This window comes from Brienomyrus brachyistius, chromosome 22 (genome assembly GCF_023856365.1).
Source record: "Brienomyrus brachyistius isolate T26 chromosome 22, BBRACH_0.4, whole genome shotgun sequence".
Lineage (NCBI taxonomy): Eukaryota > Metazoa > Chordata > Actinopteri > Osteoglossiformes > Mormyridae > Brienomyrus > Brienomyrus brachyistius.
Window position 1 is genome coordinate 13,622,377 of NC_064554.1, and position 19,242 is coordinate 13,641,618.

Sequence of the window (19,242 nt, forward strand, 5' to 3'; positions counted from 1 at the left end):
AAATAACGCACCTGAAATACGTAAAACGCTGGGGTTTGTAATAAGGGCAAGCCCCATCCCCGAGAATCTGTAGCGCGCGAACTGTTAAAGATGGCTGATTGGATGGATATTTCTGAAACCCAATACAAAGCCTAAATGCAAAATAAAGCAAATTAGTTTTTAAAACATCACAAAATTAAAAGGGAGTATATGCATATTTGTCAAGCAATCCCACAGCACACACATTAACAATGCAAACCACTGCTGTCATACCAGTGTATGACAGAATATATAGTCAGATAAGATTAAATGGAAGCCCAACCATTGTCTGATTGTGGCTGTGGGTTCATATATTTTACATCAATATAGATTTCAAAATGAAGTCTATCAGAAATACGTCCTGAATGACTGAACGTGGACGTTGCTCACGCTACAGACCCCTATGGCTTTAAGAACGGCTTCCTAGTCGCTTCGCCTATCACATGATTTTTGTCCTGTGACTGAAAACGCGTCAGGTAAAGCGATCTTTCAAGTTTTACATCGGTAATTGCAAACCTTCCCATTGATTATGATTTTATAGGGTAATAAACAGATGATGACTAATGGGTTATTAAACGTGGCGAAAATGTTAAGTGATTTTGCCAATTGAGCTGTGCGTTCCCCCTGCCATCTTAACGAAGCGGGGTGACCTGATTTGAAAGTTTAGTGTTTGAGAGGGTGGAAGTTTTTTTGAGTGTCTCTTTATATTTTAGCAGAAACAAACACAGGCTATTTCCGCATAGGACACATCGAAGCAGAAGGGGAATACCTCCAGTAATATGGACAGCAAACCTCTGGTGCAAGACAGACCGCCTGCTTACAGCGTCGCCCCTGGGGGGTATGAATACGGGCAGCAGCCTCAGCATAACTATGGAGCGATCCGCACGCCTGGCCCGCCGCCGCCGGGCTATCAGCCGCCTCTTCTGCCGTATCAGTGTCCCAGCGGGTCAGGCAAGTAGCGGGTATTTATAGTTTATCGCTGTCACTTCTCGAAAAGTTTTCTTTTCATAATTGGAAGAATCTACTCATAGATCTCATACTGTTTTACGATGTCTTCTACATAGCCATTATTGATTGTGGTGTCTTTTGAATTTAAACGAATCATTGGTTGTGTTTTTATTTCTTCCTTTCTCATAAAGTTGTCCGCTATTTATTTTTCTCAGCCTGATTTGTTTTGGTTGCATTTTCAGATATTATTGTTTGATGTCACTTAGAGATGACTTGGACTGCAGCGTTGGCCAAGCAGTGAAATTATGTGTTTTGTTGGTTGCAAGTAATTTTGAACACAGTTAATATACCTCTGCCCTTCCTGGGTCACTGCAAGATGACGCCTTGATACGTGCTTATGTTTTGCAGCGTGCCCACAGCTGCCATCTATTGGCCAGCAACCGAGTTACACCAACACGTACACGATCATCCAACCCTCTGTAGTGGTGGTGGGTGGATGTCCGGCTTGCAGGTATGGTCAGTGTGGCAGAATGGGAATTGGGGGGGGGAAGGGATGCAGATACTGGCAGTTCTGAGGGAAAATACCCAACAGTGATTCTTCTGCTCTTGGGAGTTGTTAATATGGGGTGGGGCGATTCGATTGGCATTTCAGGACTTCCGTACATCCCCCGCAGCACAGAACCAGCCCTAACATGATGATAATTAACTAGGATGTCCTGACACTTCCTGTGAGAACCACTTCCTTGTTGTGGTGTTGCATTAAAGCCCCCGTTTCGCTTTCTCAGAGTTGGCGTGCTGGAGGACGACTTCACTTGCTTAGGACTCCTGTGTGCTATATTCTTCTTTCCCATTGGGATCATCTTCTGCTTTGCGCTGCGCCAGAGGCGATGTCCAAACTGTGGCGCCACCTTTGGGTAGAGGGACCAAACTGCGGCTTGGGCATTTCACAGATTTTTTTTTTCCTTTTCTCCTTTTCATCTTCTACTACACAGACACTGCCGTATGTTTCCCAGAGATTCAAAGCAGTATGATCAAGCAGTTTAAGATGAGCAATGTGTCACCAGAAGTCTGTATTTAGATTAAAATTACCTGTCAAATTCCTAGCTGCTTGTCACTCTGTTTTGGTGCTTTAGTTACACTGAATCATTCTCTTCCCCATCACAGCTTAGCAGAAATAATGTGGGATAAAAAGTACATTTCAGAAATGATTTAATCCACCTTAAGAATAAATGTATAAACTTTCAGCTGGCTGTGGATGGAAGGAATTCTGGAAGGATTGTTTTTTTTTTCCCCCCTGTGATTCTTCTGTTGCTATGGCAACCTTCACTCTGTGTTTTCCACGTTTGAAGGGATCAGTACCGCTTGCTGTACTCGGTTGGGGTTGGTCGTGGCATGTCTGCCTGTGTCTGTCATCCTTCAGCCCAGCTGGGTTGCTTTGTGCCCAAATGCCATGAGATTGTTGAGCCAAAATGAGAAAGAGACCAAATCTCGCAGAGCGGCTTTCAGCCTCCGTCCCGTCAGTTTCCTTCTGTACGTCGCTGCTAGGGCCTCGCTGCTGTGCACTATCCCTCCTCAGGATCACATGGTTGTGATGTTTTTGTTTTCCAGACAATCACACAGCAGTTAACCTCCTCTCTGGAGTCATTCTGAGTTCATGAGTACTCCTCTGTTCCATAATACCTCTAGATGCAATATGTAATTACATTTATCACCCTGTAAGCAAAGTACACACTCTTATGAATGTAATCCTGTTTATATGAATGTAAATATAATAAAGTGAAATTTGTATCCACAGCCTTCACTTCAGAGTAAGTCAGTTTTATTTGGGATCGTAGATTGTTGCATACTTGTTTCATCTGACTGAACTCTCATTGAACTCGGACGTATAACTGTAACTTGGTGCTAGATCTTTGAAATTGCTGGATGTGAATTTATTTTATCTTTACAACAAAAATGTTTACAGAATTTACCAGCCTTCAAAAGTGTCCCCAGCTGTACCAATGGTAAAGATGCACACAGATTAGTTTAAATGTTACAATGGAAAACAGAACAGTTAGGAAGACAAATGATTTCTTCAGTAGACAAAACTGAACAGTCTGCATCATCCTTAAACGGGCTGCTTACAACCACTCCTCGATTTCAACAATCTGGTTATTAAGTAAAAATCACGGTAGTTTGGGCCTGACCGCGGCTGCGTATGACTTCAGCCTTCCATACTCAATTTCTCCTATCCTTCATAAAGTGGACATCTTGTAAATTCTACTTTAAATATCTCCATCCCATCCGGCAAATTTAGTCATAAATGCTTGCGTTGGTGGGATTTATTATAATTGTTTTTTTAAATGAACTAACGTATTTGCCGGTGGTCGCTAACCAAGGTCGTCGTTAAAGAAGTGGCTGTGTTTGTTTTATTAGACGGCGTAAGATCATTTGTAGCAGAAACACCTCAGCGGATACATTTCACAAATACATCCTGATACAATGTTACCAATAAGTGATCACTGCAAACCGAGTTCCTGCATGGGGCCCCCGTAGGCCCAAGAGGCACTGCACTACTGCAGCAGCAGTAATGGACGTGCACAGACTGAATCATGTCCCATCTTGCACACATTCTTCAAGGGTCTTATCACTGCTACAAGTGAAAAGCAGAGATGGATCTAAAGCGATACATATCACTATATGACAAATCGCTGCGTAGTGCCTGCGCTTACTGGGTGAGGTGATGAGTGTGTGCGATCAACAAGCGTGATATGTAGAAAATATAAATCTATATTTAAAAGTATATAAATAATCTTTCTCCCTAAGTCAGATTGAGCATGCACAGTCGGAGGTGTATATGTATGGAATATAAATAAAACAGGTATACAAATTCAAAAATTCTATTGAACACTCTGAAATCCCGCCCAGTTCAGCATCGCTAAAGTAGCCTGAACTCTCACCAGCTACCCAGGGTTTTGGTGCCACCCTGAAGCCTCAGGGATTTCATGACGTTTGCTGCAATAATGCAGATTTGGGGCGTTGGTCCTGCAGCCTCTGATCTTTAAATGACTGGAGCTGACCTGTCGTTAGTGACTGTCGGCCGAAGCTTGACAGTAATAAAGGGATTCCCTCCCCTACGAAGTCAAAGAAAAATGTTTAGAACCAACCATTCCGGCAACGAGGCCAATTAGAGTCAAAACATTTTCACACGAATGCTACTTACGCCAAGAAAGGGACTTTTGCAAAACCATTGTGCTGCGACTCCTGAAAAACACATAAATATGGCAGAAATATCAGCTGGATGTTACCTATTACGATAGACATATAAAATACTAGCCTTTGGGGCGAAAAGATTAGCTTACATGCTAGTTTTGAGGACAGAAACCTAAGCATAGACGCTGTTGTTTGGACAAACAAGCTAGGAGTGGCATCATCTGATTGGGTGAAAAGTTTAACTACAGGTCAAAGGCCAATAGAGAACTATGCATATGCAAGAAATGTAGACATTCTGGTCACAAGATGCAGAGCAGAAGGAATCCAGACCATCTTGAAATGCCACCCCATTCCATCTTTTGTTTTGTCTACATAGTATGTTGGAACAGTGTCTTATATATACACACAAAGAGTTTAACTGGGAAAAAAAGCCCTGAGCTTCTGTTTTATTTGATTGAAATCTCATACATTTTAGCAGGACTCGTATAAAAAAGGGGTGATTTTTCATTTATGGGTCTGATGTGAGCTTTATGGCATTAAGTAAACTTTGAAATCTTTATGTACTCACATGTACACATGCACAGACTCGTTAAGAAACGGGCTTTACAGAGCTGTTAGTCAACATAGCCACTAGGGGGCAGCAGCGTATTACTGGAAGTGAGGCTACACCGCAACCTGTGGAAAACGATCCTGTTTTATCTTCAACGGAGCCAACACCCTAGGATCTGTGAGGGCGGCCGTGGTCCTTCCGACATCACACAGAAACGGGGATGTGGGTAGGTGAGGAATGTGGGCAGGAGAGCCAGGTCTGCTAGGTGGCGCTGTACCCACCTCACCGCCAACAGAAATGTAGCAGAGCAAATGCTCACCACCCGCTCTTTCAAAAGAGTTCTTAGGAAGCGGGAATAAGGAAGTACTCTTTATTGTTTCCCTGTTTGTTTAGCTGCAGTATGTATTATGCCGGATTTCGCCTGAAAAGCAGCAAAGTAAATAAAGCAAATAAAAGCAAATAAATCTGCAGGCGATGATGACGAACAGTCATGCCGTCAGCGGACGGCACCTCGACGCGCCACACTGACTCACACAGCCTGTGGCCCCCACAGCCACCCATCTTATACTCGGCCGCAGCTCTGGCTGATGGTTTTGTGGAAACGTGAGTCCACCACGCGCATCGCTACTCTGACGCCTGTCTCTCATTCGCCACACTGACCCGGGATGTGAATTAGCACACTCCTAGTAGCCTGCTTCAGGGAGGCCTTATCTGCATGCCCAGGGAACCAGCTGTGAGGGACTATTATATAGGGAGAGGAAGGGGCCGGCATGCCACTCTGACCGTGTTTTCGGGGTAGGGCGGGGCCGCATTGTCTGGGGCAGCCCTGCTGGTTGCATCGCTGTAGTCTGGTGGGGGGAGTAACATGTCTGAGGAGTCCAGCTCAGTCAAGTTGACCACACTTTTACTGCGTGCCGGCTTGTCTGGCCTGTAGGTGGGTGGGAGGGGCCAAAGGGGATGGGGGAGGGGCCAGATGGGTGGGTGGGGGAGGGGCTGGGTCAGTCACCCTGGAGCACTAACCAATAACAGCATTAACAGTTCATGAAGCGCACGGCGCCAGACATCACACGTTACCTGGTGCTGGTCGACGGCTCTGTGTATGGCTGGCAGTAAGAGGAAGGAAACCAGCCCCTCCTGTGGGACAGAAGCGTGAAGAAACGTCACACTGTGAAAGTGCACGGTGTGCAGCTCAACAGGATTGGACCGTGTTCCCGTGATCAGAAGGTTTTCAGCCCAAAGGACTAACTGACCCTGTTTTCTCAAAAAAAAAAGTGTTTCGCTTTGGCTAAAAGCTTGTCTGACCTACTCACACCTCCCTTATCCCATACTGAATCCCTTCTGTGAGCAGTAGGGGGCAGTACAACTAGATCGTGCAGGGAAGCGACGCTGCGACTATGTGGTGGAATTGTCTTCTGGGTGGGGACCCTGCTGTCTGGAAACTCCCCCCCCCCCAGCTGGGCTTTCCCAGCCAGATTCCTGCCGTCCTCAGCTGTGGTTCGAGGTGCAGGGTCACACCCCCACCAGCCTGAACCGAGCGGGACCATCGTCTGGCAAACACTCACTGCTTGCTCATGTCCAGCTCCCCATACAGCCAGCCGTCCTTCTCGTCCGGGATGAGCAGAGTGATGATGGCGCCTTCCTGGAAGCTCAGCAGAGTCTCGCTGCCCTCCCCCGAGTGTGGGAAGATGGTACGGACCTTGGGCCGCTTCAGCAGGTTGAGCCCGGAGGTGAGGGAGGTCGACCGGGGGAGGTTGCCCTCCTCACGGCCCGCAGGTTCTGCAGGAACAAGGACTCAGCACACTGGGCTGGACACCAAACCCCTGTACTGACCTGGTGTCATAGAGTAAACCCTAGATAAACACATCTAGATAAAATCAACAGTGTACTAAAGCTTTTATTGTACAGTTACATTACAATGTAATGACAACAAAGTTATCATTTGCAAAACAAATGAGCTTCAGTAGGAGGATAATGATTTTCTTCCTAGTTCCCTGGGTAGCATCATGATGAAAACGGGCAGCGATGGGAAGAAAGACCTGCCTGCAGGACTGTCAGGATGGGCCACGCCCTTTGGTGGCTTGAACATGTTAGCCAATGGGCTGACGTTGGCATTGAGGGGAGGAGCTGGAGTCACTGTGTCCGAGGGGTTCTAAAGCAGAAGGGAGTGATGTAATTATTATTTTCCTTCAGCTTCCTCACCAGAATGTATTCGCTGCTACAGATTTACTCATACTGTGTTCTAGTAATATTAGCAATACTATTAACACTGTTCCGTCAATAATACTATACAGCATCATTTCTGTGATGCTGGAACTGATGAAGATGATGCGGATGAGGATGAGGAGGAGGAAGCTGGACCCACCTTGTTGCTGCGCTCCATCATGGGTGATGGCAGGGGGGTGTAGGACACCGGTATGCGCAGTCCCTCGATTACTGACAGGATGTTGTCCGGCACGACGGTGGCGTCGCTGCACTTGTCCTGCCAACTCTGGACCTTCTGCAGGAGTATTTCCTCTGCCTGTCAGTCAGACATCCCAGCAACAGCGTCATAGCGACAGCATCATAGCAACAGAATCACAGGCTAGCCAGCCTCTATCAGACAGCACAAAAATAGCATCATAGCAACAGCATCGTAGCAAAAAGATCACTGACTAGGCTGTGTCCATCAGACAGCATTGCAACAGGGTCACAGACTAGCCTGTGTCCATTTGACAACACAGTAACGGCGTCATAGCAACTGTGTCATAGCAACAGGGTCACAGACTAACTTATGTCCATCAGACGGCATAGGAACCGTGTCATAGCAACAGGGTGACAGACTAACTTATGTCCATCAGACGGCATAGGAACCGTGTCATAGCAACAGGGTGACAGACTAACTTATGTCCATCAGACGGCATAGGAACCGTGTCATAGCAACAGGGTGACAGACTAACTTATGTCCATCAGACGGCATAGGAACAGTGTCATAGCCCGTGTCCGTCAGACTACTGCAATAGCATCAGACTAACATCCATCAAACAACATAGAAACAGTGTCACAATCACTGACACGCCCTCACTTTGTGATGGAAGGTGCTGATCTGGTAGGTGAAGGTGCAGTGCTTGTCGACCAGGAAGCAGAACCTCCTCTTCTCCTCCAGGAGGGCCTCTTTGTAGCCGTCCGCTACAAAATTCTGTATCTCCATTTGTCGAGAGGTCAGAGTCTCCACACACTGTGGGTAAGGGTCAAACAGACAGAGTGAGCACCATTCTTGTGCTAACCTGAGCGCCACTCGCAGCGCCCCTCGCACCGCCACTCGCACCACCCCTCGCACCACCACTCGCACCACCCCTCACACCACCACTCGCACCACCCCTCACACCGCCACTCGCACCACCCCTCGCACCGCCACTCGCACCACCCCTCGCACCGCCACTCGCACCGCCACTCGCACCACCCCTCGCACCGCCACTCGCACCGCCACTCGCACCGCCACTCGCACCACCACTCGCACCGCCCCTCACACCGCCACTCACACCGTCACTCGCACCGCCACTCGCACCACCACTCGCACCACCACTTGCACCGCCCGGGGACACCAGAAGTCCATCTATCATTAAAGGTCCCTTGTAACCTGTATATGTATGTAAGATAATGAGGACCACATAGGACGTGATGTGTCAGACGTCACCGATTCTTCATTAGGTGATTACAGCAGATAGCCGTCCAAACACTAATACATAAGACTTCAACATAAGTTCATTTATAGCGACTGGTAATGCTCTCCACATGAAAAAATACCTTAATATGCTTACACATACATAACCAATATATATACTAAAATTATTTATACTGTGAATCTGATTGGCCAGGACAGTCTTGATTAATTTTCTATAAGCGTGCATGCAGTGCTAGGCAAGCAAATCATGGCAGTAAATCAATGCGTTATTTTAATGTTTAATTCTAACCAAGGTTACCTCAAATTCCAGAACACCCTTTCATGTGGCCTTGCAGGTTCACTTCTGCTTTTCCTTGTGTAAGACATTACGCATGATCACATGCTAGCGCCTGAGCTAAGCTGCCCCATCAAACACACGAACCAGCCACTAGAGATGTTGAACAGGCAGGGAGTGGCTGAGCATCTCCTAGCCGACAACATGGAAACTCAGAGCCGATTCTCTCTAGATTATAACCCCCCCCCCCCCCCCCCCCCGTCTCTTCCTTTTTTCCGCTGCAGGGTTTCCATGGTGAAGAAGAGAAGAGCTGATTGAGTGAAACAGGGAGTCAGGGAGGTGCGGCGTCGACCAATCATTTCAAAGAGACAAGCTGGTCCCCATTATCCCCAGCAAAGCCAGACTGGTAATAAGAAATCAAGACGCTATGTTGCAACAAAAACAATAGTTCTCTATGGGTTTTGATAGATATCATTACTTAACACGACCCACATGCTGGAACATTAGCACACAATTATAACTGGACGTTTTGGAAAGCAAAGCTCGAACAGACTCTGTAAAAAGCTCCCAGACACCGTCAGATTCATGTTTACGCTTCTTTGTCATTTCCAAGGCTGCTAGCTGCCCAAACAGAGTTAATTCTGCCCAAATTTGACTGACCTGTAGGGATTTGGTACATTCATATGTGCCACATTCATAAGGGAAGTGACTGTGAAATGGTCTGTAAAGCAGTTTTCCAGATGTCTGGTGGTTCTGCAGAGGGCAATGGTGCTCAGCCATACTACAGATCAATAGGTCAATAGAACCTTGCGTGTAGTTATGCAAAGAAATATGACAGAACTACATTTCCCATCATGCCCAGCACCTGACAGAATCGTCGTGAAAGTGACCGTCAAGGTGTTTCACGATTCATGCTCGCCTCATTCTCTTTGCTCTCGTATTTGGTGGCATTCTTCCCTTGACTCTTCCTGCGAAGCTTCTTCAGATCCATCTGTGACCTCTCCAGTGAGTCCTGCTTTATTTTGTGCTCCGCTTGGTACCTCTTGAATGTGGCCTGTAAGGGACACAAAGTCTTCTCTTAGGTCCCCTTGAGACAGGCACACAAAACCCACTGATAAGAGAGATTGGCAGAAGACAGGTAGCTCAAGGTGGAAAAGCAGTGAACCGAAGAGACCAAATGTCCTCACAATGTAAGGTATACCTGGACCACACATACACACACGTGAACACACACAGACACACACACACACACACGCTCTCTCTCTCTCTCTCCAAGAAAAAGAAGAGTCTTTCACACTATCCTGTAAAATGCACCGGTGACACACGTGACTCACGTTCATATATTTAACATCCATGTCTGTCTTCCGTTCCAGCTCAGAGAGGATCTCTTTGTGAAACCTTCGGAACTGCAAGAGATGGGAACCATGAGGAAATAGCTAACAGACATAATGAGGAGTGTGGAGGTAACACACTGAGTAGGGCAAATACTGAGGGCTGCCTTTCACAGTAGCCTCTCCCTTCGTTAGCCTTCGTTTTGATGTTATTTCTGATAAAAGCCATTTCGTTTCGGATGAACCAGTGATAGACCGCAGTACACTGGCTAACACTGGGTGCACTGACAGTCACAAGGCTCAGAATCTGCTTCTTGACCTTAAGGATAACCAATGAATTATTATTACATTCTTGATTTGCATCGATGATCTTGATACAAGCTGAGGATGCAAATAAGACCGAGGGGAGCAGTGCTGTTTTTAGCTGGACCCCCCAGAAGTTACTGGGACGGGACTCGTGAAGCGGAATCAGGACCCGGCTACCCTGGCAAATAAGAGGAACCACGGCGCTTCAGCTCAGCCTGAATAACTTGGTGTTGCTGAAGTTTCCAGATCCTGCTGCCAACGTGTGCCTGTGTGTGTGTGTGTACTGGTGTGTGTATGCGTGTATAATGGTGGGTGTGCCTGTGTACTGGTGTGTGCCTGTGTATGTGTATGTGCCTGTGTATGTGTATGTGCCTGTGTGTGTACTGGTGTGTATGTGCCTGTGTGAGTGTGTGTGTGTGTGCTGGTGTGTGTACTGGTGAGTGTGTGTACTGGTGAGTGTGTGTGCCTGTGTGTGTACTGGTGTGTGTGTGTGCCTGTGTGTGCCTGTGTGTGTACTGGTGTGTGTATGCGTGTATAATGGTGTGTGTGCCTGTGTACTGGTGTGTGCCTGTGTGTGTACTGGTGTGTATGTGCCTGTGTGTGTGCCTGTGTGTGTACTGATGTGTGTGTGTGCCTGTGTGTGTACTGATGTGTGTGTGTGCCTGTGTGTGTGTGTGTGTGTACTGGTGTGTGTGCCTGTGTGTGTACTGGTGAGTGTGTGTGTGCCTGTGTGTGCCTGTGTGTGTACTGGTGTGTGTGTGTGCCAGTGTGTGCCTGTGTGTGTACTGATGTGTGTGTGTGTGCCTGTGTGTGTACTGATGTGTGTGTGTGCCTGTGTGTGTGTGTGTGTGTACTGGTGTGTGTGCCTGTGTGTGTACTGATGTGTGTGTGTGCCTGTGTGTGTACTGGTGTGTGTGTGTGCCTGTGTGTGTACTGGTGAGTGTGTGTGTGCCTGTGTGTGTACTGGTGTGTGTGTGTGCCTGTGTGTGTACTGATGTGTGTGTGTGCCTGTGTGTGTACTGATGTGTGTATGTGCCTGTGTGTGTGTGTGCCTGTGTGTGTGTGTGCCTGTGTGTGCCTGTGTGCGCCTGTGTGTGTGCCTGTGTGTGTACTGGTGTGTGTGTGCCTGTGTGTGTACTGATGTGTGTGTGTGCTTGTGTGTGTACTGATGTGTGTATGTGCCTGTGTGTGTGTGTGTGCCTGTGTGTGCGCCTGTGTGTGTGTGTGTGCCTGTGTGTGTGTGTGTGCCTGTGTGTGTGTGCCTGTGTGTGTGTGTGTGCCTGTGTGTGTGTGTGTGCCTGTGTGTGTGTGCCTGTGTGTGTGTGCCTGTGTGTGTGTGCCTGTGTGTGTGTGTGTGCGCCTGCTGATACCCTGGGGCCGTCAGCCCGACATGCTCAGACCTGTTCCCTATCACGCCAGATACAAAATAACCAAACAGCTGCACCTCGTATGTTGTTTGCTCAAGTCCTTTGTGTTTTTTCTTATTGACTTTGGGCCTGCATCATCATAAAGACACTACTGTTACCGTGGTCTATAAACTGCTCCGGGGGTCTTTGCCATTGTGTTTGTTTTATTGGGTGGAGTGGATAGCCAGACACGGAGCCACTGAGCACACACTCAACACAAGGACGGCGCTTACGGTCTCCTCCAGTTCAAGGTGAACGTTCCGGTGAACCTCGGAGATTTCCATCAACACGACCCCTGTGGGGAAAGAGGTTGTCGGTAGGGCTCTGAAAGGGAAGCTCCATTGGGTAGAGCAGACATTCATGTTCTGAGACACGAATGAGAGAACAGGTACCGAGGAAATCAATAAACTTAATACCAGTTCACATCCGCAGTGCTAGATCATTCCCAGGTGCCCCCCAGAGCCCGCTAATGCTCCCCAAGCTGCATAATCTGACACGTCGACCTTGAACCTCTCGGCTAGTAAACCACAACATAATCCCAGCCCCTTCCTCTATGTCACTTCCTAGACTGAGCAGTGTCCCCATTGAAGTCTGATGAAAAGGCAGGTGGAGGCGTGGCCACTGAAAGGGGGCAGGTGGGGGCCAGCAAAGCTGCTCAGTGCCACAGCTGAACTATCCCAGCCAACCAATGTGTCGATGCTCCATGAACTACTTAGGCAATTAATCATGATTATAAGTAAATATACCTATAACAAAGTAACAAAGGTACCCACACCACGGTGAGAGAGGTCAACAATCTGCCCACGCATGCAGAATCCCGTTGGACAGAGATCTGAACTCTCCCGTGACAAACGGGCTGAACTTTGAGTAAGTAAACAGTGTGGCCTTGATCCACATTTGCATTCTGCTCGAGGTTCAGTCTGCTTTGCGTACGCAGCACGCCGCCGGCACAGATGCAAGGTATCTAGGCAACGGCCAGAGCCCTGCGCTGCTACCGGCGATCGACCGACAGGTATGCGAGTGTGCATGGGTCCAAATGCACTGCAGAAGGGCTCAGGTACCAGGCCCTGACCGCCAACATATTCAATTAAAACAGAACCAACAAATAAAAAAAAATCCACCTTACAAATATTTGCCTAATATCTTTTCGGTTCCACCTTACAATAAGGGAACAAAAATGCTGAACCAAAACAATAGCAGAGTCACGCATTACATTTGGAATAAGACAAGAGAAATAGTGTTAATTAAATCAAAACTAGCATTCTTAACTCAAACAATCGAGCCTTTTTTGTCCCACATGTGCCAATGACGACTGGCAGCTGCTAAACGTCTGTGACAGGATGGCCAGCGACTGCTGGGGAGGTTTGGTCACATCAGGGTAGCTGGCAGAAAGCCAGCGAACACGACAGGGTTGCTGACATTACATTATGTCGACTGAGGGGAATTACAGCGTTACTGCGTTACTGCCCTGCTTCTAGGCAGGGTCACGCTTCGATACTCCGACACGGACAGCAGCGGCACGGCTGCATGGCGGCAGTATCTGACTGTGACATACAGGGGTCTGCTTTTTGTTTACACTGAACCTGACCTTTATTTTCCCGGCAGGATAGAAGCCATGTGACATATTTGGCTGCGCAGATTCAAAACATCTGCCATGTGGCACCAGCAGAGGTGGGTAATTCAGGTCCAGAGAGTAAAAGTCCAGACCTGGATTTTGTTTCAACCAGCCAGTTGCGTACTCTGTGACTGTGACTCTTTATGTGCAACTGGTTGGTTGGACATGAATTATCCAACTCTGGGCACCATTGGCAATACAGACCCAATTATGAACAGGATCAGTTCTTTAATTTAAGTTAAATTAGTAGGTTAGCCGGAGCATGTACATAGAATTCTTACTTAGCATAAGTTAGTCAAATGTTTGTCTTAGTACTGAGTACATGTTTACTATACGACACTGTACTGCTCCTCGAGCCGATAAACCACTGGAGCCGCACAATGATTTTACAAGCGTCACAAAAGTAGTGCGTGTGTTCGTTATTACAAACCATTGTATTTAAGACGGATGTTTAATGTGACAGGCTTTATGGCAGTTTGTTCGCGAGTACAAGTTGTCCGTATGTCATTCTTATTCTGGTGACTGCTTGTAACTAACTTATTATTTATTTAGTTATTTATTTTTACAAATATATAACACGGACTATAAAACAATAGCACATTTAATCTGAAATCCCAACTATAATCCTATCGTATGCAGACGAGAGATGTACAGATGACTTTATCAGGCAGACCCAGCGAGAGACGCACAGTCTATGTGTGTTTTGCACAACATGGTCCATGTGTGCTACACGCCCACTGAGCCTCGTCTGTGCTTTTTACACCCACAGGAAGCCTCTCCATCTAGTCTGAAGCCAGATCATTCAGCGTAGGCCCCCGTGGCTGTCCATTTTGATGCCTGACTTTGGCTCCCTGTCCAGCAAATCCTTTTCTCTCTGTAATGCCGGTGTCAGGCGGAGCGATTCTCAAGGGAGCTGGCTTGTCAATTACTGGAGGTCTACCAACCGAGCGAGAAAAAGCTGAGGTCTGTCTTAGGCGTGTAAGAAAGCAGTTCTGCTCACAGAAGCAGAAGTCAGCTTTGTTAGCAAAGTTGGTGCTGTGGCAGTGATCTAAGCCTCGCTTTCCACGGTCGTCTTATCGCTGACTGATACAGGGGGGGCCGCAATGAAAACACGACCCAGCTAGGGCTCCCATATCGAAAAGCACATAAAAGGCAAGAGTCATGTGTTGCTGATATTAGCCTCGGTGTAAATAGTGATAGTTCTAGACTGGTGCCATAACAAACCGCGGGACCCTGAGAGTTCTTACATCTGCCCATTAGCTTTGCGCTAACTCTGCCTGCCAATTTGGTCTTATCATGTGCTGCGGACAAAGAGCCGAAAGCGATACAGCAGGAGGACGAGGCGTGGATGTCAGGCAGCCGCAGCGCTGACACGATAGATGTTCGCATGTGAAGGTCACCGACACAGAGCCCTTTGGTCGGCGAGGGTCGTTAGCACTGACCCGAGGCAGCGAGGGTCATTAACGCACAGCCAAAGTACAGTAAAGACTGTTGATATCCAGGGAAATGTACTCACCTAGCTCCCTGGAGACAGGAGAAATCGCAGCATTTTCCCCTATCTTTGAAACGGCATCGAAGTACGCTTTTCCGGCCAAGGTCATGGCTGCGAGAAGGGCGAATAGGTTCAGGTTCAGGGGTGTTTCTGTGAGACCTCGTTCCGCACATCACGACTAACAAAAGGCACAAATCTGTCTGGCCCCACTGAGAAAGAGGCCTGGAGTGAGAGCTTTCTCTGTGCTTGGGTTTCATAATGGGCTGTTGGTCGGGGGGGGGGGGGGGGAGTGTTAAATTTTACAGAGTAATAAAAACAAGCAATTTTTACAATGCGACAAACGGAATAATGCACTTTTACAACAGGTGGTAAAGAAACTGACATATATGGCAGAGCAGTTCTGCATCAGTTAATAAATATCCGGTAACGCTTTACATTAACTGCACCTTCATGATGCCTTTATAATGCATTCATAGAACATTCAGTGCCCCTACATAATGCATTTATAGAGCATTCATAAGAAGCATGTAAGTATACCTTAATATCCTAACATACCTTAACAGTCTTAATATACACTAAAAACAAACATTATATGGTTATAAAAAACATTATAATCTAATAATGTTTGTTATTAATGTATATTAAAGCTGTTAAGGCATTTTAGGACGTTATGGTATAGATACATGCTGACTATGAGTGTTCTATAAATGCATTATGAATGTATTATGACAGTGCCCTGAATGTTCTATTAATGCGTAATGAATGCTTTATGAAGGTGCAGTTAATGTAAGGCGTAACCAAGCGCTTACAGACTGTATACATGACCTATAGATACAGCACAACAGCCCATAACTCTGCAGGCACTTTGAAGGACCCTGGAGTACAGGTGCAACAGAAGAAGGGCTGTCCTACCAGACGCAGCCTTCTCGTAGTTCTTCCCCAGGTTGATCAGGTTCCGCAGCCCTGGGTTGAACTGTTCCATGACATTCTGCAAGGACATGGGAGAGGATAGCATGCAAGAACAATGGTCAGCATTTCCTCCTACATGTTCCCAGTTGGGTCACAGCCGGTTATACGGACTTGCTAGCAGTAACACTGTCAGAATAAAGGGTACAGCCTAGGAACAGTTTTGTACCCTAAGGTACAAACAACATTAATGTGCCCACAATGGTACAAAAATGGTCCCCAGTGTTCATTTCTGTACCTTGAATTATGCTAAAAGATACATTTACCTACAGGAGGGGTACAGATGGCAGATCCCTGAAGGTACAGCCCCAGTGGCAAGTAATTGTACCCTCAAAGGTACAAACTGGTACTAATTATCCTGACAGTGTACAGGAATTTAGCTTACAGGAATCGCACGTCTTCCCCATCCATACACTGTAAAACTGCAGAAATTAACAAAATTTCGCACATGTACATGTCCTCTTTAAATATCAATAAGTCGTTAACAAAATAGATATTTTAAATTGGGGGTCATTAAGGTCACAGCAAATAACAGATAAATACTCCCACTCAGACTGAAACAAACAAACAATCTCATTCTTTCCACTGACTGCCACGGCAAAGGTCTGCTGACAAATGGGGACGATATTCTGTGTGACCAGGCGCAATTGTTTTTAAATAAAGCTAACAGGAGTCACTTTGTGCAAAGAAGTAGCAGCATAAAAAGGGAGAATGACCTGTCTCATATTTCAGGAAGGAGTCACCTATACAGGAAGACTGTGGGATCAGAAAGTACAGCAGCAGGCAGAATGAATATAACACCAGGCATTTAGGGTTTGAATATGGGTGGCAGCTTTTTCGGGATAAAGGTTTGTAACCTGAATGTGCAGTTAGTAGGAGGGAAGCCTTTTGTTCACTTATAAAGTCCATAATCTATACCGTCCTGAGATCTGGGAGGGAAAATGCTGGTGGAATGGTAAAAAGCACCCCCCCCCCCCCATGTGATGTCATACCTGGCCTCTTTAAGGAAGAACAGGACTTAACAGGGTGGTGCGGACACAGGCGCAAGAATGAGAGGACAAAACTGAATTGTTGGATCTCTGAAGGACGTATTTCTAGTGCAATAAAACTATTAATCATTGCAAAAAACAATAGTACAAATAAATATATGTTGGTCGTTAAAAAGCCAAACTTCAGAGCACAGATGATGTGTGTTGAAAAGGAAATGTTAATAATTAGCCTGAAGTTTCTTAATTCCAGAAATTCAGTAGTCTTGTTGGGGAAAAAGGGGGGGTTCAGCTGACCTAAGTCTGTCTGTCAGGGAGAATCAGAAGCTTCTAGATTGCAGTTAAAAATGTGCTTTTCTGTCATACAACGGCTGCATGTACAAGCAAGATTCAGCTTAGTGACAGCTTCAACTAGGACGTTAAACTTCTTTCATATTGCTTTTATATAAATTAGCTTTCTCTGCTGGTAACATACAAACTTAGGAAGTTAACCCAGTGAAACACAGCTCCCTGTTACTTTAAGAATGGTTGAAGTTGGTCAGCCAAGTACATAAGTGTGTGAAGCAGGTCGCGATTACATTTCACAAGGAAAAGATCAAGATATACAGTTATTTCGTGGCTCTCGATAAAATTATTTAGAAGCTGAGAAAGATATTAAATAGAGCTTGCAGGTCTTTTAAAACTTCTCCAAATAAAAACATTCTTTACTCTTGCAAAAAATTATTATTCGGTCAGCTGTGGTTTTTTCCAAGACCTGTTCTACTGTTATATTCAAGGATAACCCTGTACTATGCACAAAATTGGATGGACATATCACATGCATGAAAGTGCCACTCTGTTTCCATGGAAACTGCTCATATGTCATCTCATGAGTTCTGCGAGACTAAACCCTCTTACGCTCTGAATGTATGAGACTCCAGGTCTGACTACACCTTAAGAAGCTCTAAAATGAGAAAAAAAGAAGTTCAAGATAATTAAAAGTAATGTTTTAAAGAAGGTTTCATAATTTGAACTTCTCGAAATGCACCTGATCTCATTCACAACTTCCCCATACTTGTACTGGCAGGGTAAGGCAAGCGCGACGTGTAGCCTGTATATTTATAGTTAGATCAGTAGTAGTTAAATGTATTCGCAAAGCTAATTCACGTCAGTCAGATCATTTTTTTCATACTCAGAATGTTGACAGCATGGAAATAGTCATCGCCGCAGTTTACGTATAGTGACACGCCCTTATCCAGGTACATGGTTTCAGTTCAGATTAATTAAGATCGCTTAGCGAAGAGCCGAAGGGGATTTGAAAAAGAACAACCCGTGACAGGTGCTGCGTTCATGTGCGCCTGAGCTTAAAATCACGGTGGGGTGGCGTTGCCAGTTCATGCGCAATTCTTCCTGTCCCATCGTGTTGAAACTGGGTGTGTCACGGGAACCAGTTAGGGCTTTACCGGGGAAAAAGGCACACCTGTGACCGCCGCGTAAGCCTGCTGTCGGTCCCCATAGGCCTACTCTGCTTCAGACTAATCATTTGTTAAATGGCGAAAAGAAACAATATTAAGTATATCTACCCCTTCCCTCCCAAATAAACAGCTTGCGTCTGATAGCTTCAGTTTTCAATTAATAACACTTCTCTTACGAAGACTGGGTAAAGTTTAAGTTCAAATTTGAACACAATGTTCACTACTGTCGATCTCTTGGTAGGCCTAATTCTTAATACATAAAACGAACCAGTGGCCTAATTAAATTAAAAATTACACAGGACTATAAAATGATGCCAATTTATGACAATGTTCGATGACATTCCACTGGACAAAATGACCAATTTTCGTTTTATTCCCTTACCTTATATGTACTTTCTGCAAGCTTGTTAACTTCTTCTGGATTTCGGGACATGTTTGTGTCCTTTGACGTTCTGGTTTAAAATCAATTTAAAACCCCGATGGACATAAACACCCACCGAAACAAATCAAAAACAACAAAGCCGTCGTACTAGTGCATCGATATCTCAAACAGCGATATAGACTGTATACAGTATAAATCATGAGGCGGGCACACTTGTTACTGCTGAATGACCGTAGCCCAAACGCAGCCCGCAAAACTCCAGACGCAGGTGGATCTGGGGAGTCGCCGCCAACAGAGTCGAGCCGATTAAACGCTGAACTGTCAAAGCGGTGCGTGCGAATAAGAGGCAGGAAAGGTAGGATGAGACACGTCACGCCTCCCCCGTCGCAGTCCCACAAGGTGAGCTCTGGCGAGATCCCAGTAGGTAGCAAAATTAGTTCCTTCGTCCTGAGCTCCCCCAAAATATTGACATTGTGTTTTTCTATTTCCCCCCCACATTTTCTGTTTATTTTAAATAAATCCACAAAGATAGACTAGATTCAAACAATGATAGAACAGCAGCAGAATTTTATTGCTATAGCATGTAATACTCTATATTTCTTAGATGGACATATAATATATTTGCATGCATAGTGACAAAGTTACAGTAGTTTTTAGGGTT

General features: G+C 46.0%; 2 protein-coding genes across 7 annotated transcripts; one reads left to right on the plus strand and one right to left on the minus strand.

The window, feature by feature from the left end:
- Positions 1 to 381: 381 nt before the first annotated feature.
- Positions 382 to 2,767, plus strand: LOC125717664 (brain protein I3-like). 6 transcript variants are annotated; one of them, XM_048990832.1, is made up of 4 exons: positions 382 to 494; positions 732 to 969; positions 1,375 to 1,477; positions 1,752 to 2,767. In XM_048990832.1, the coding sequence occupies exons 2-4, from the start codon at positions 798 to 800 to the stop codon at positions 1,882 to 1,884; spliced, it is 408 nt and encodes a 135-aa protein (XP_048846789.1). In that variant the 5' UTR covers positions 382 to 494; positions 732 to 797; the 3' UTR covers positions 1,885 to 2,767. The 6 variants fall into 6 exon arrangements, with proteins under 6 accessions (XP_048846789.1, XP_048846794.1, XP_048846791.1 ...); XM_048990837.1 differs by having other exon boundaries at positions 389 to 494; positions 762 to 969; XM_048990834.1 differs by having other exon boundaries at positions 457 to 522.
- Position 2,768: 1 nt separating this feature from the next.
- On the minus strand, positions 2,769 to 18,926 carry LOC125717663 (brain-specific angiogenesis inhibitor 1-associated protein 2-like protein 1). The gene is made up of 14 exons (XM_048990831.1): positions 18,582 to 18,926; positions 15,706 to 15,781; positions 14,818 to 14,904; positions 11,920 to 11,981; positions 9,978 to 10,049; positions 9,563 to 9,697; positions 7,770 to 7,922; positions 7,071 to 7,226; positions 6,749 to 6,857; positions 6,271 to 6,484; positions 5,783 to 5,842; positions 5,492 to 5,636; positions 4,169 to 4,209; positions 2,769 to 4,079 (listed from the first exon to the last, which is right to left on the minus strand). Exons 1-14 carry the CDS (start codon positions 18,630 to 18,632, stop codon positions 4,007 to 4,009), a joined length of 1,434 nt encoding a protein of 477 aa, XP_048846788.1. The 5' UTR covers positions 18,633 to 18,926; the 3' UTR covers positions 2,769 to 4,006.
- Between the last annotated feature and the right edge of the window lie 316 nt (positions 18,927 to 19,242).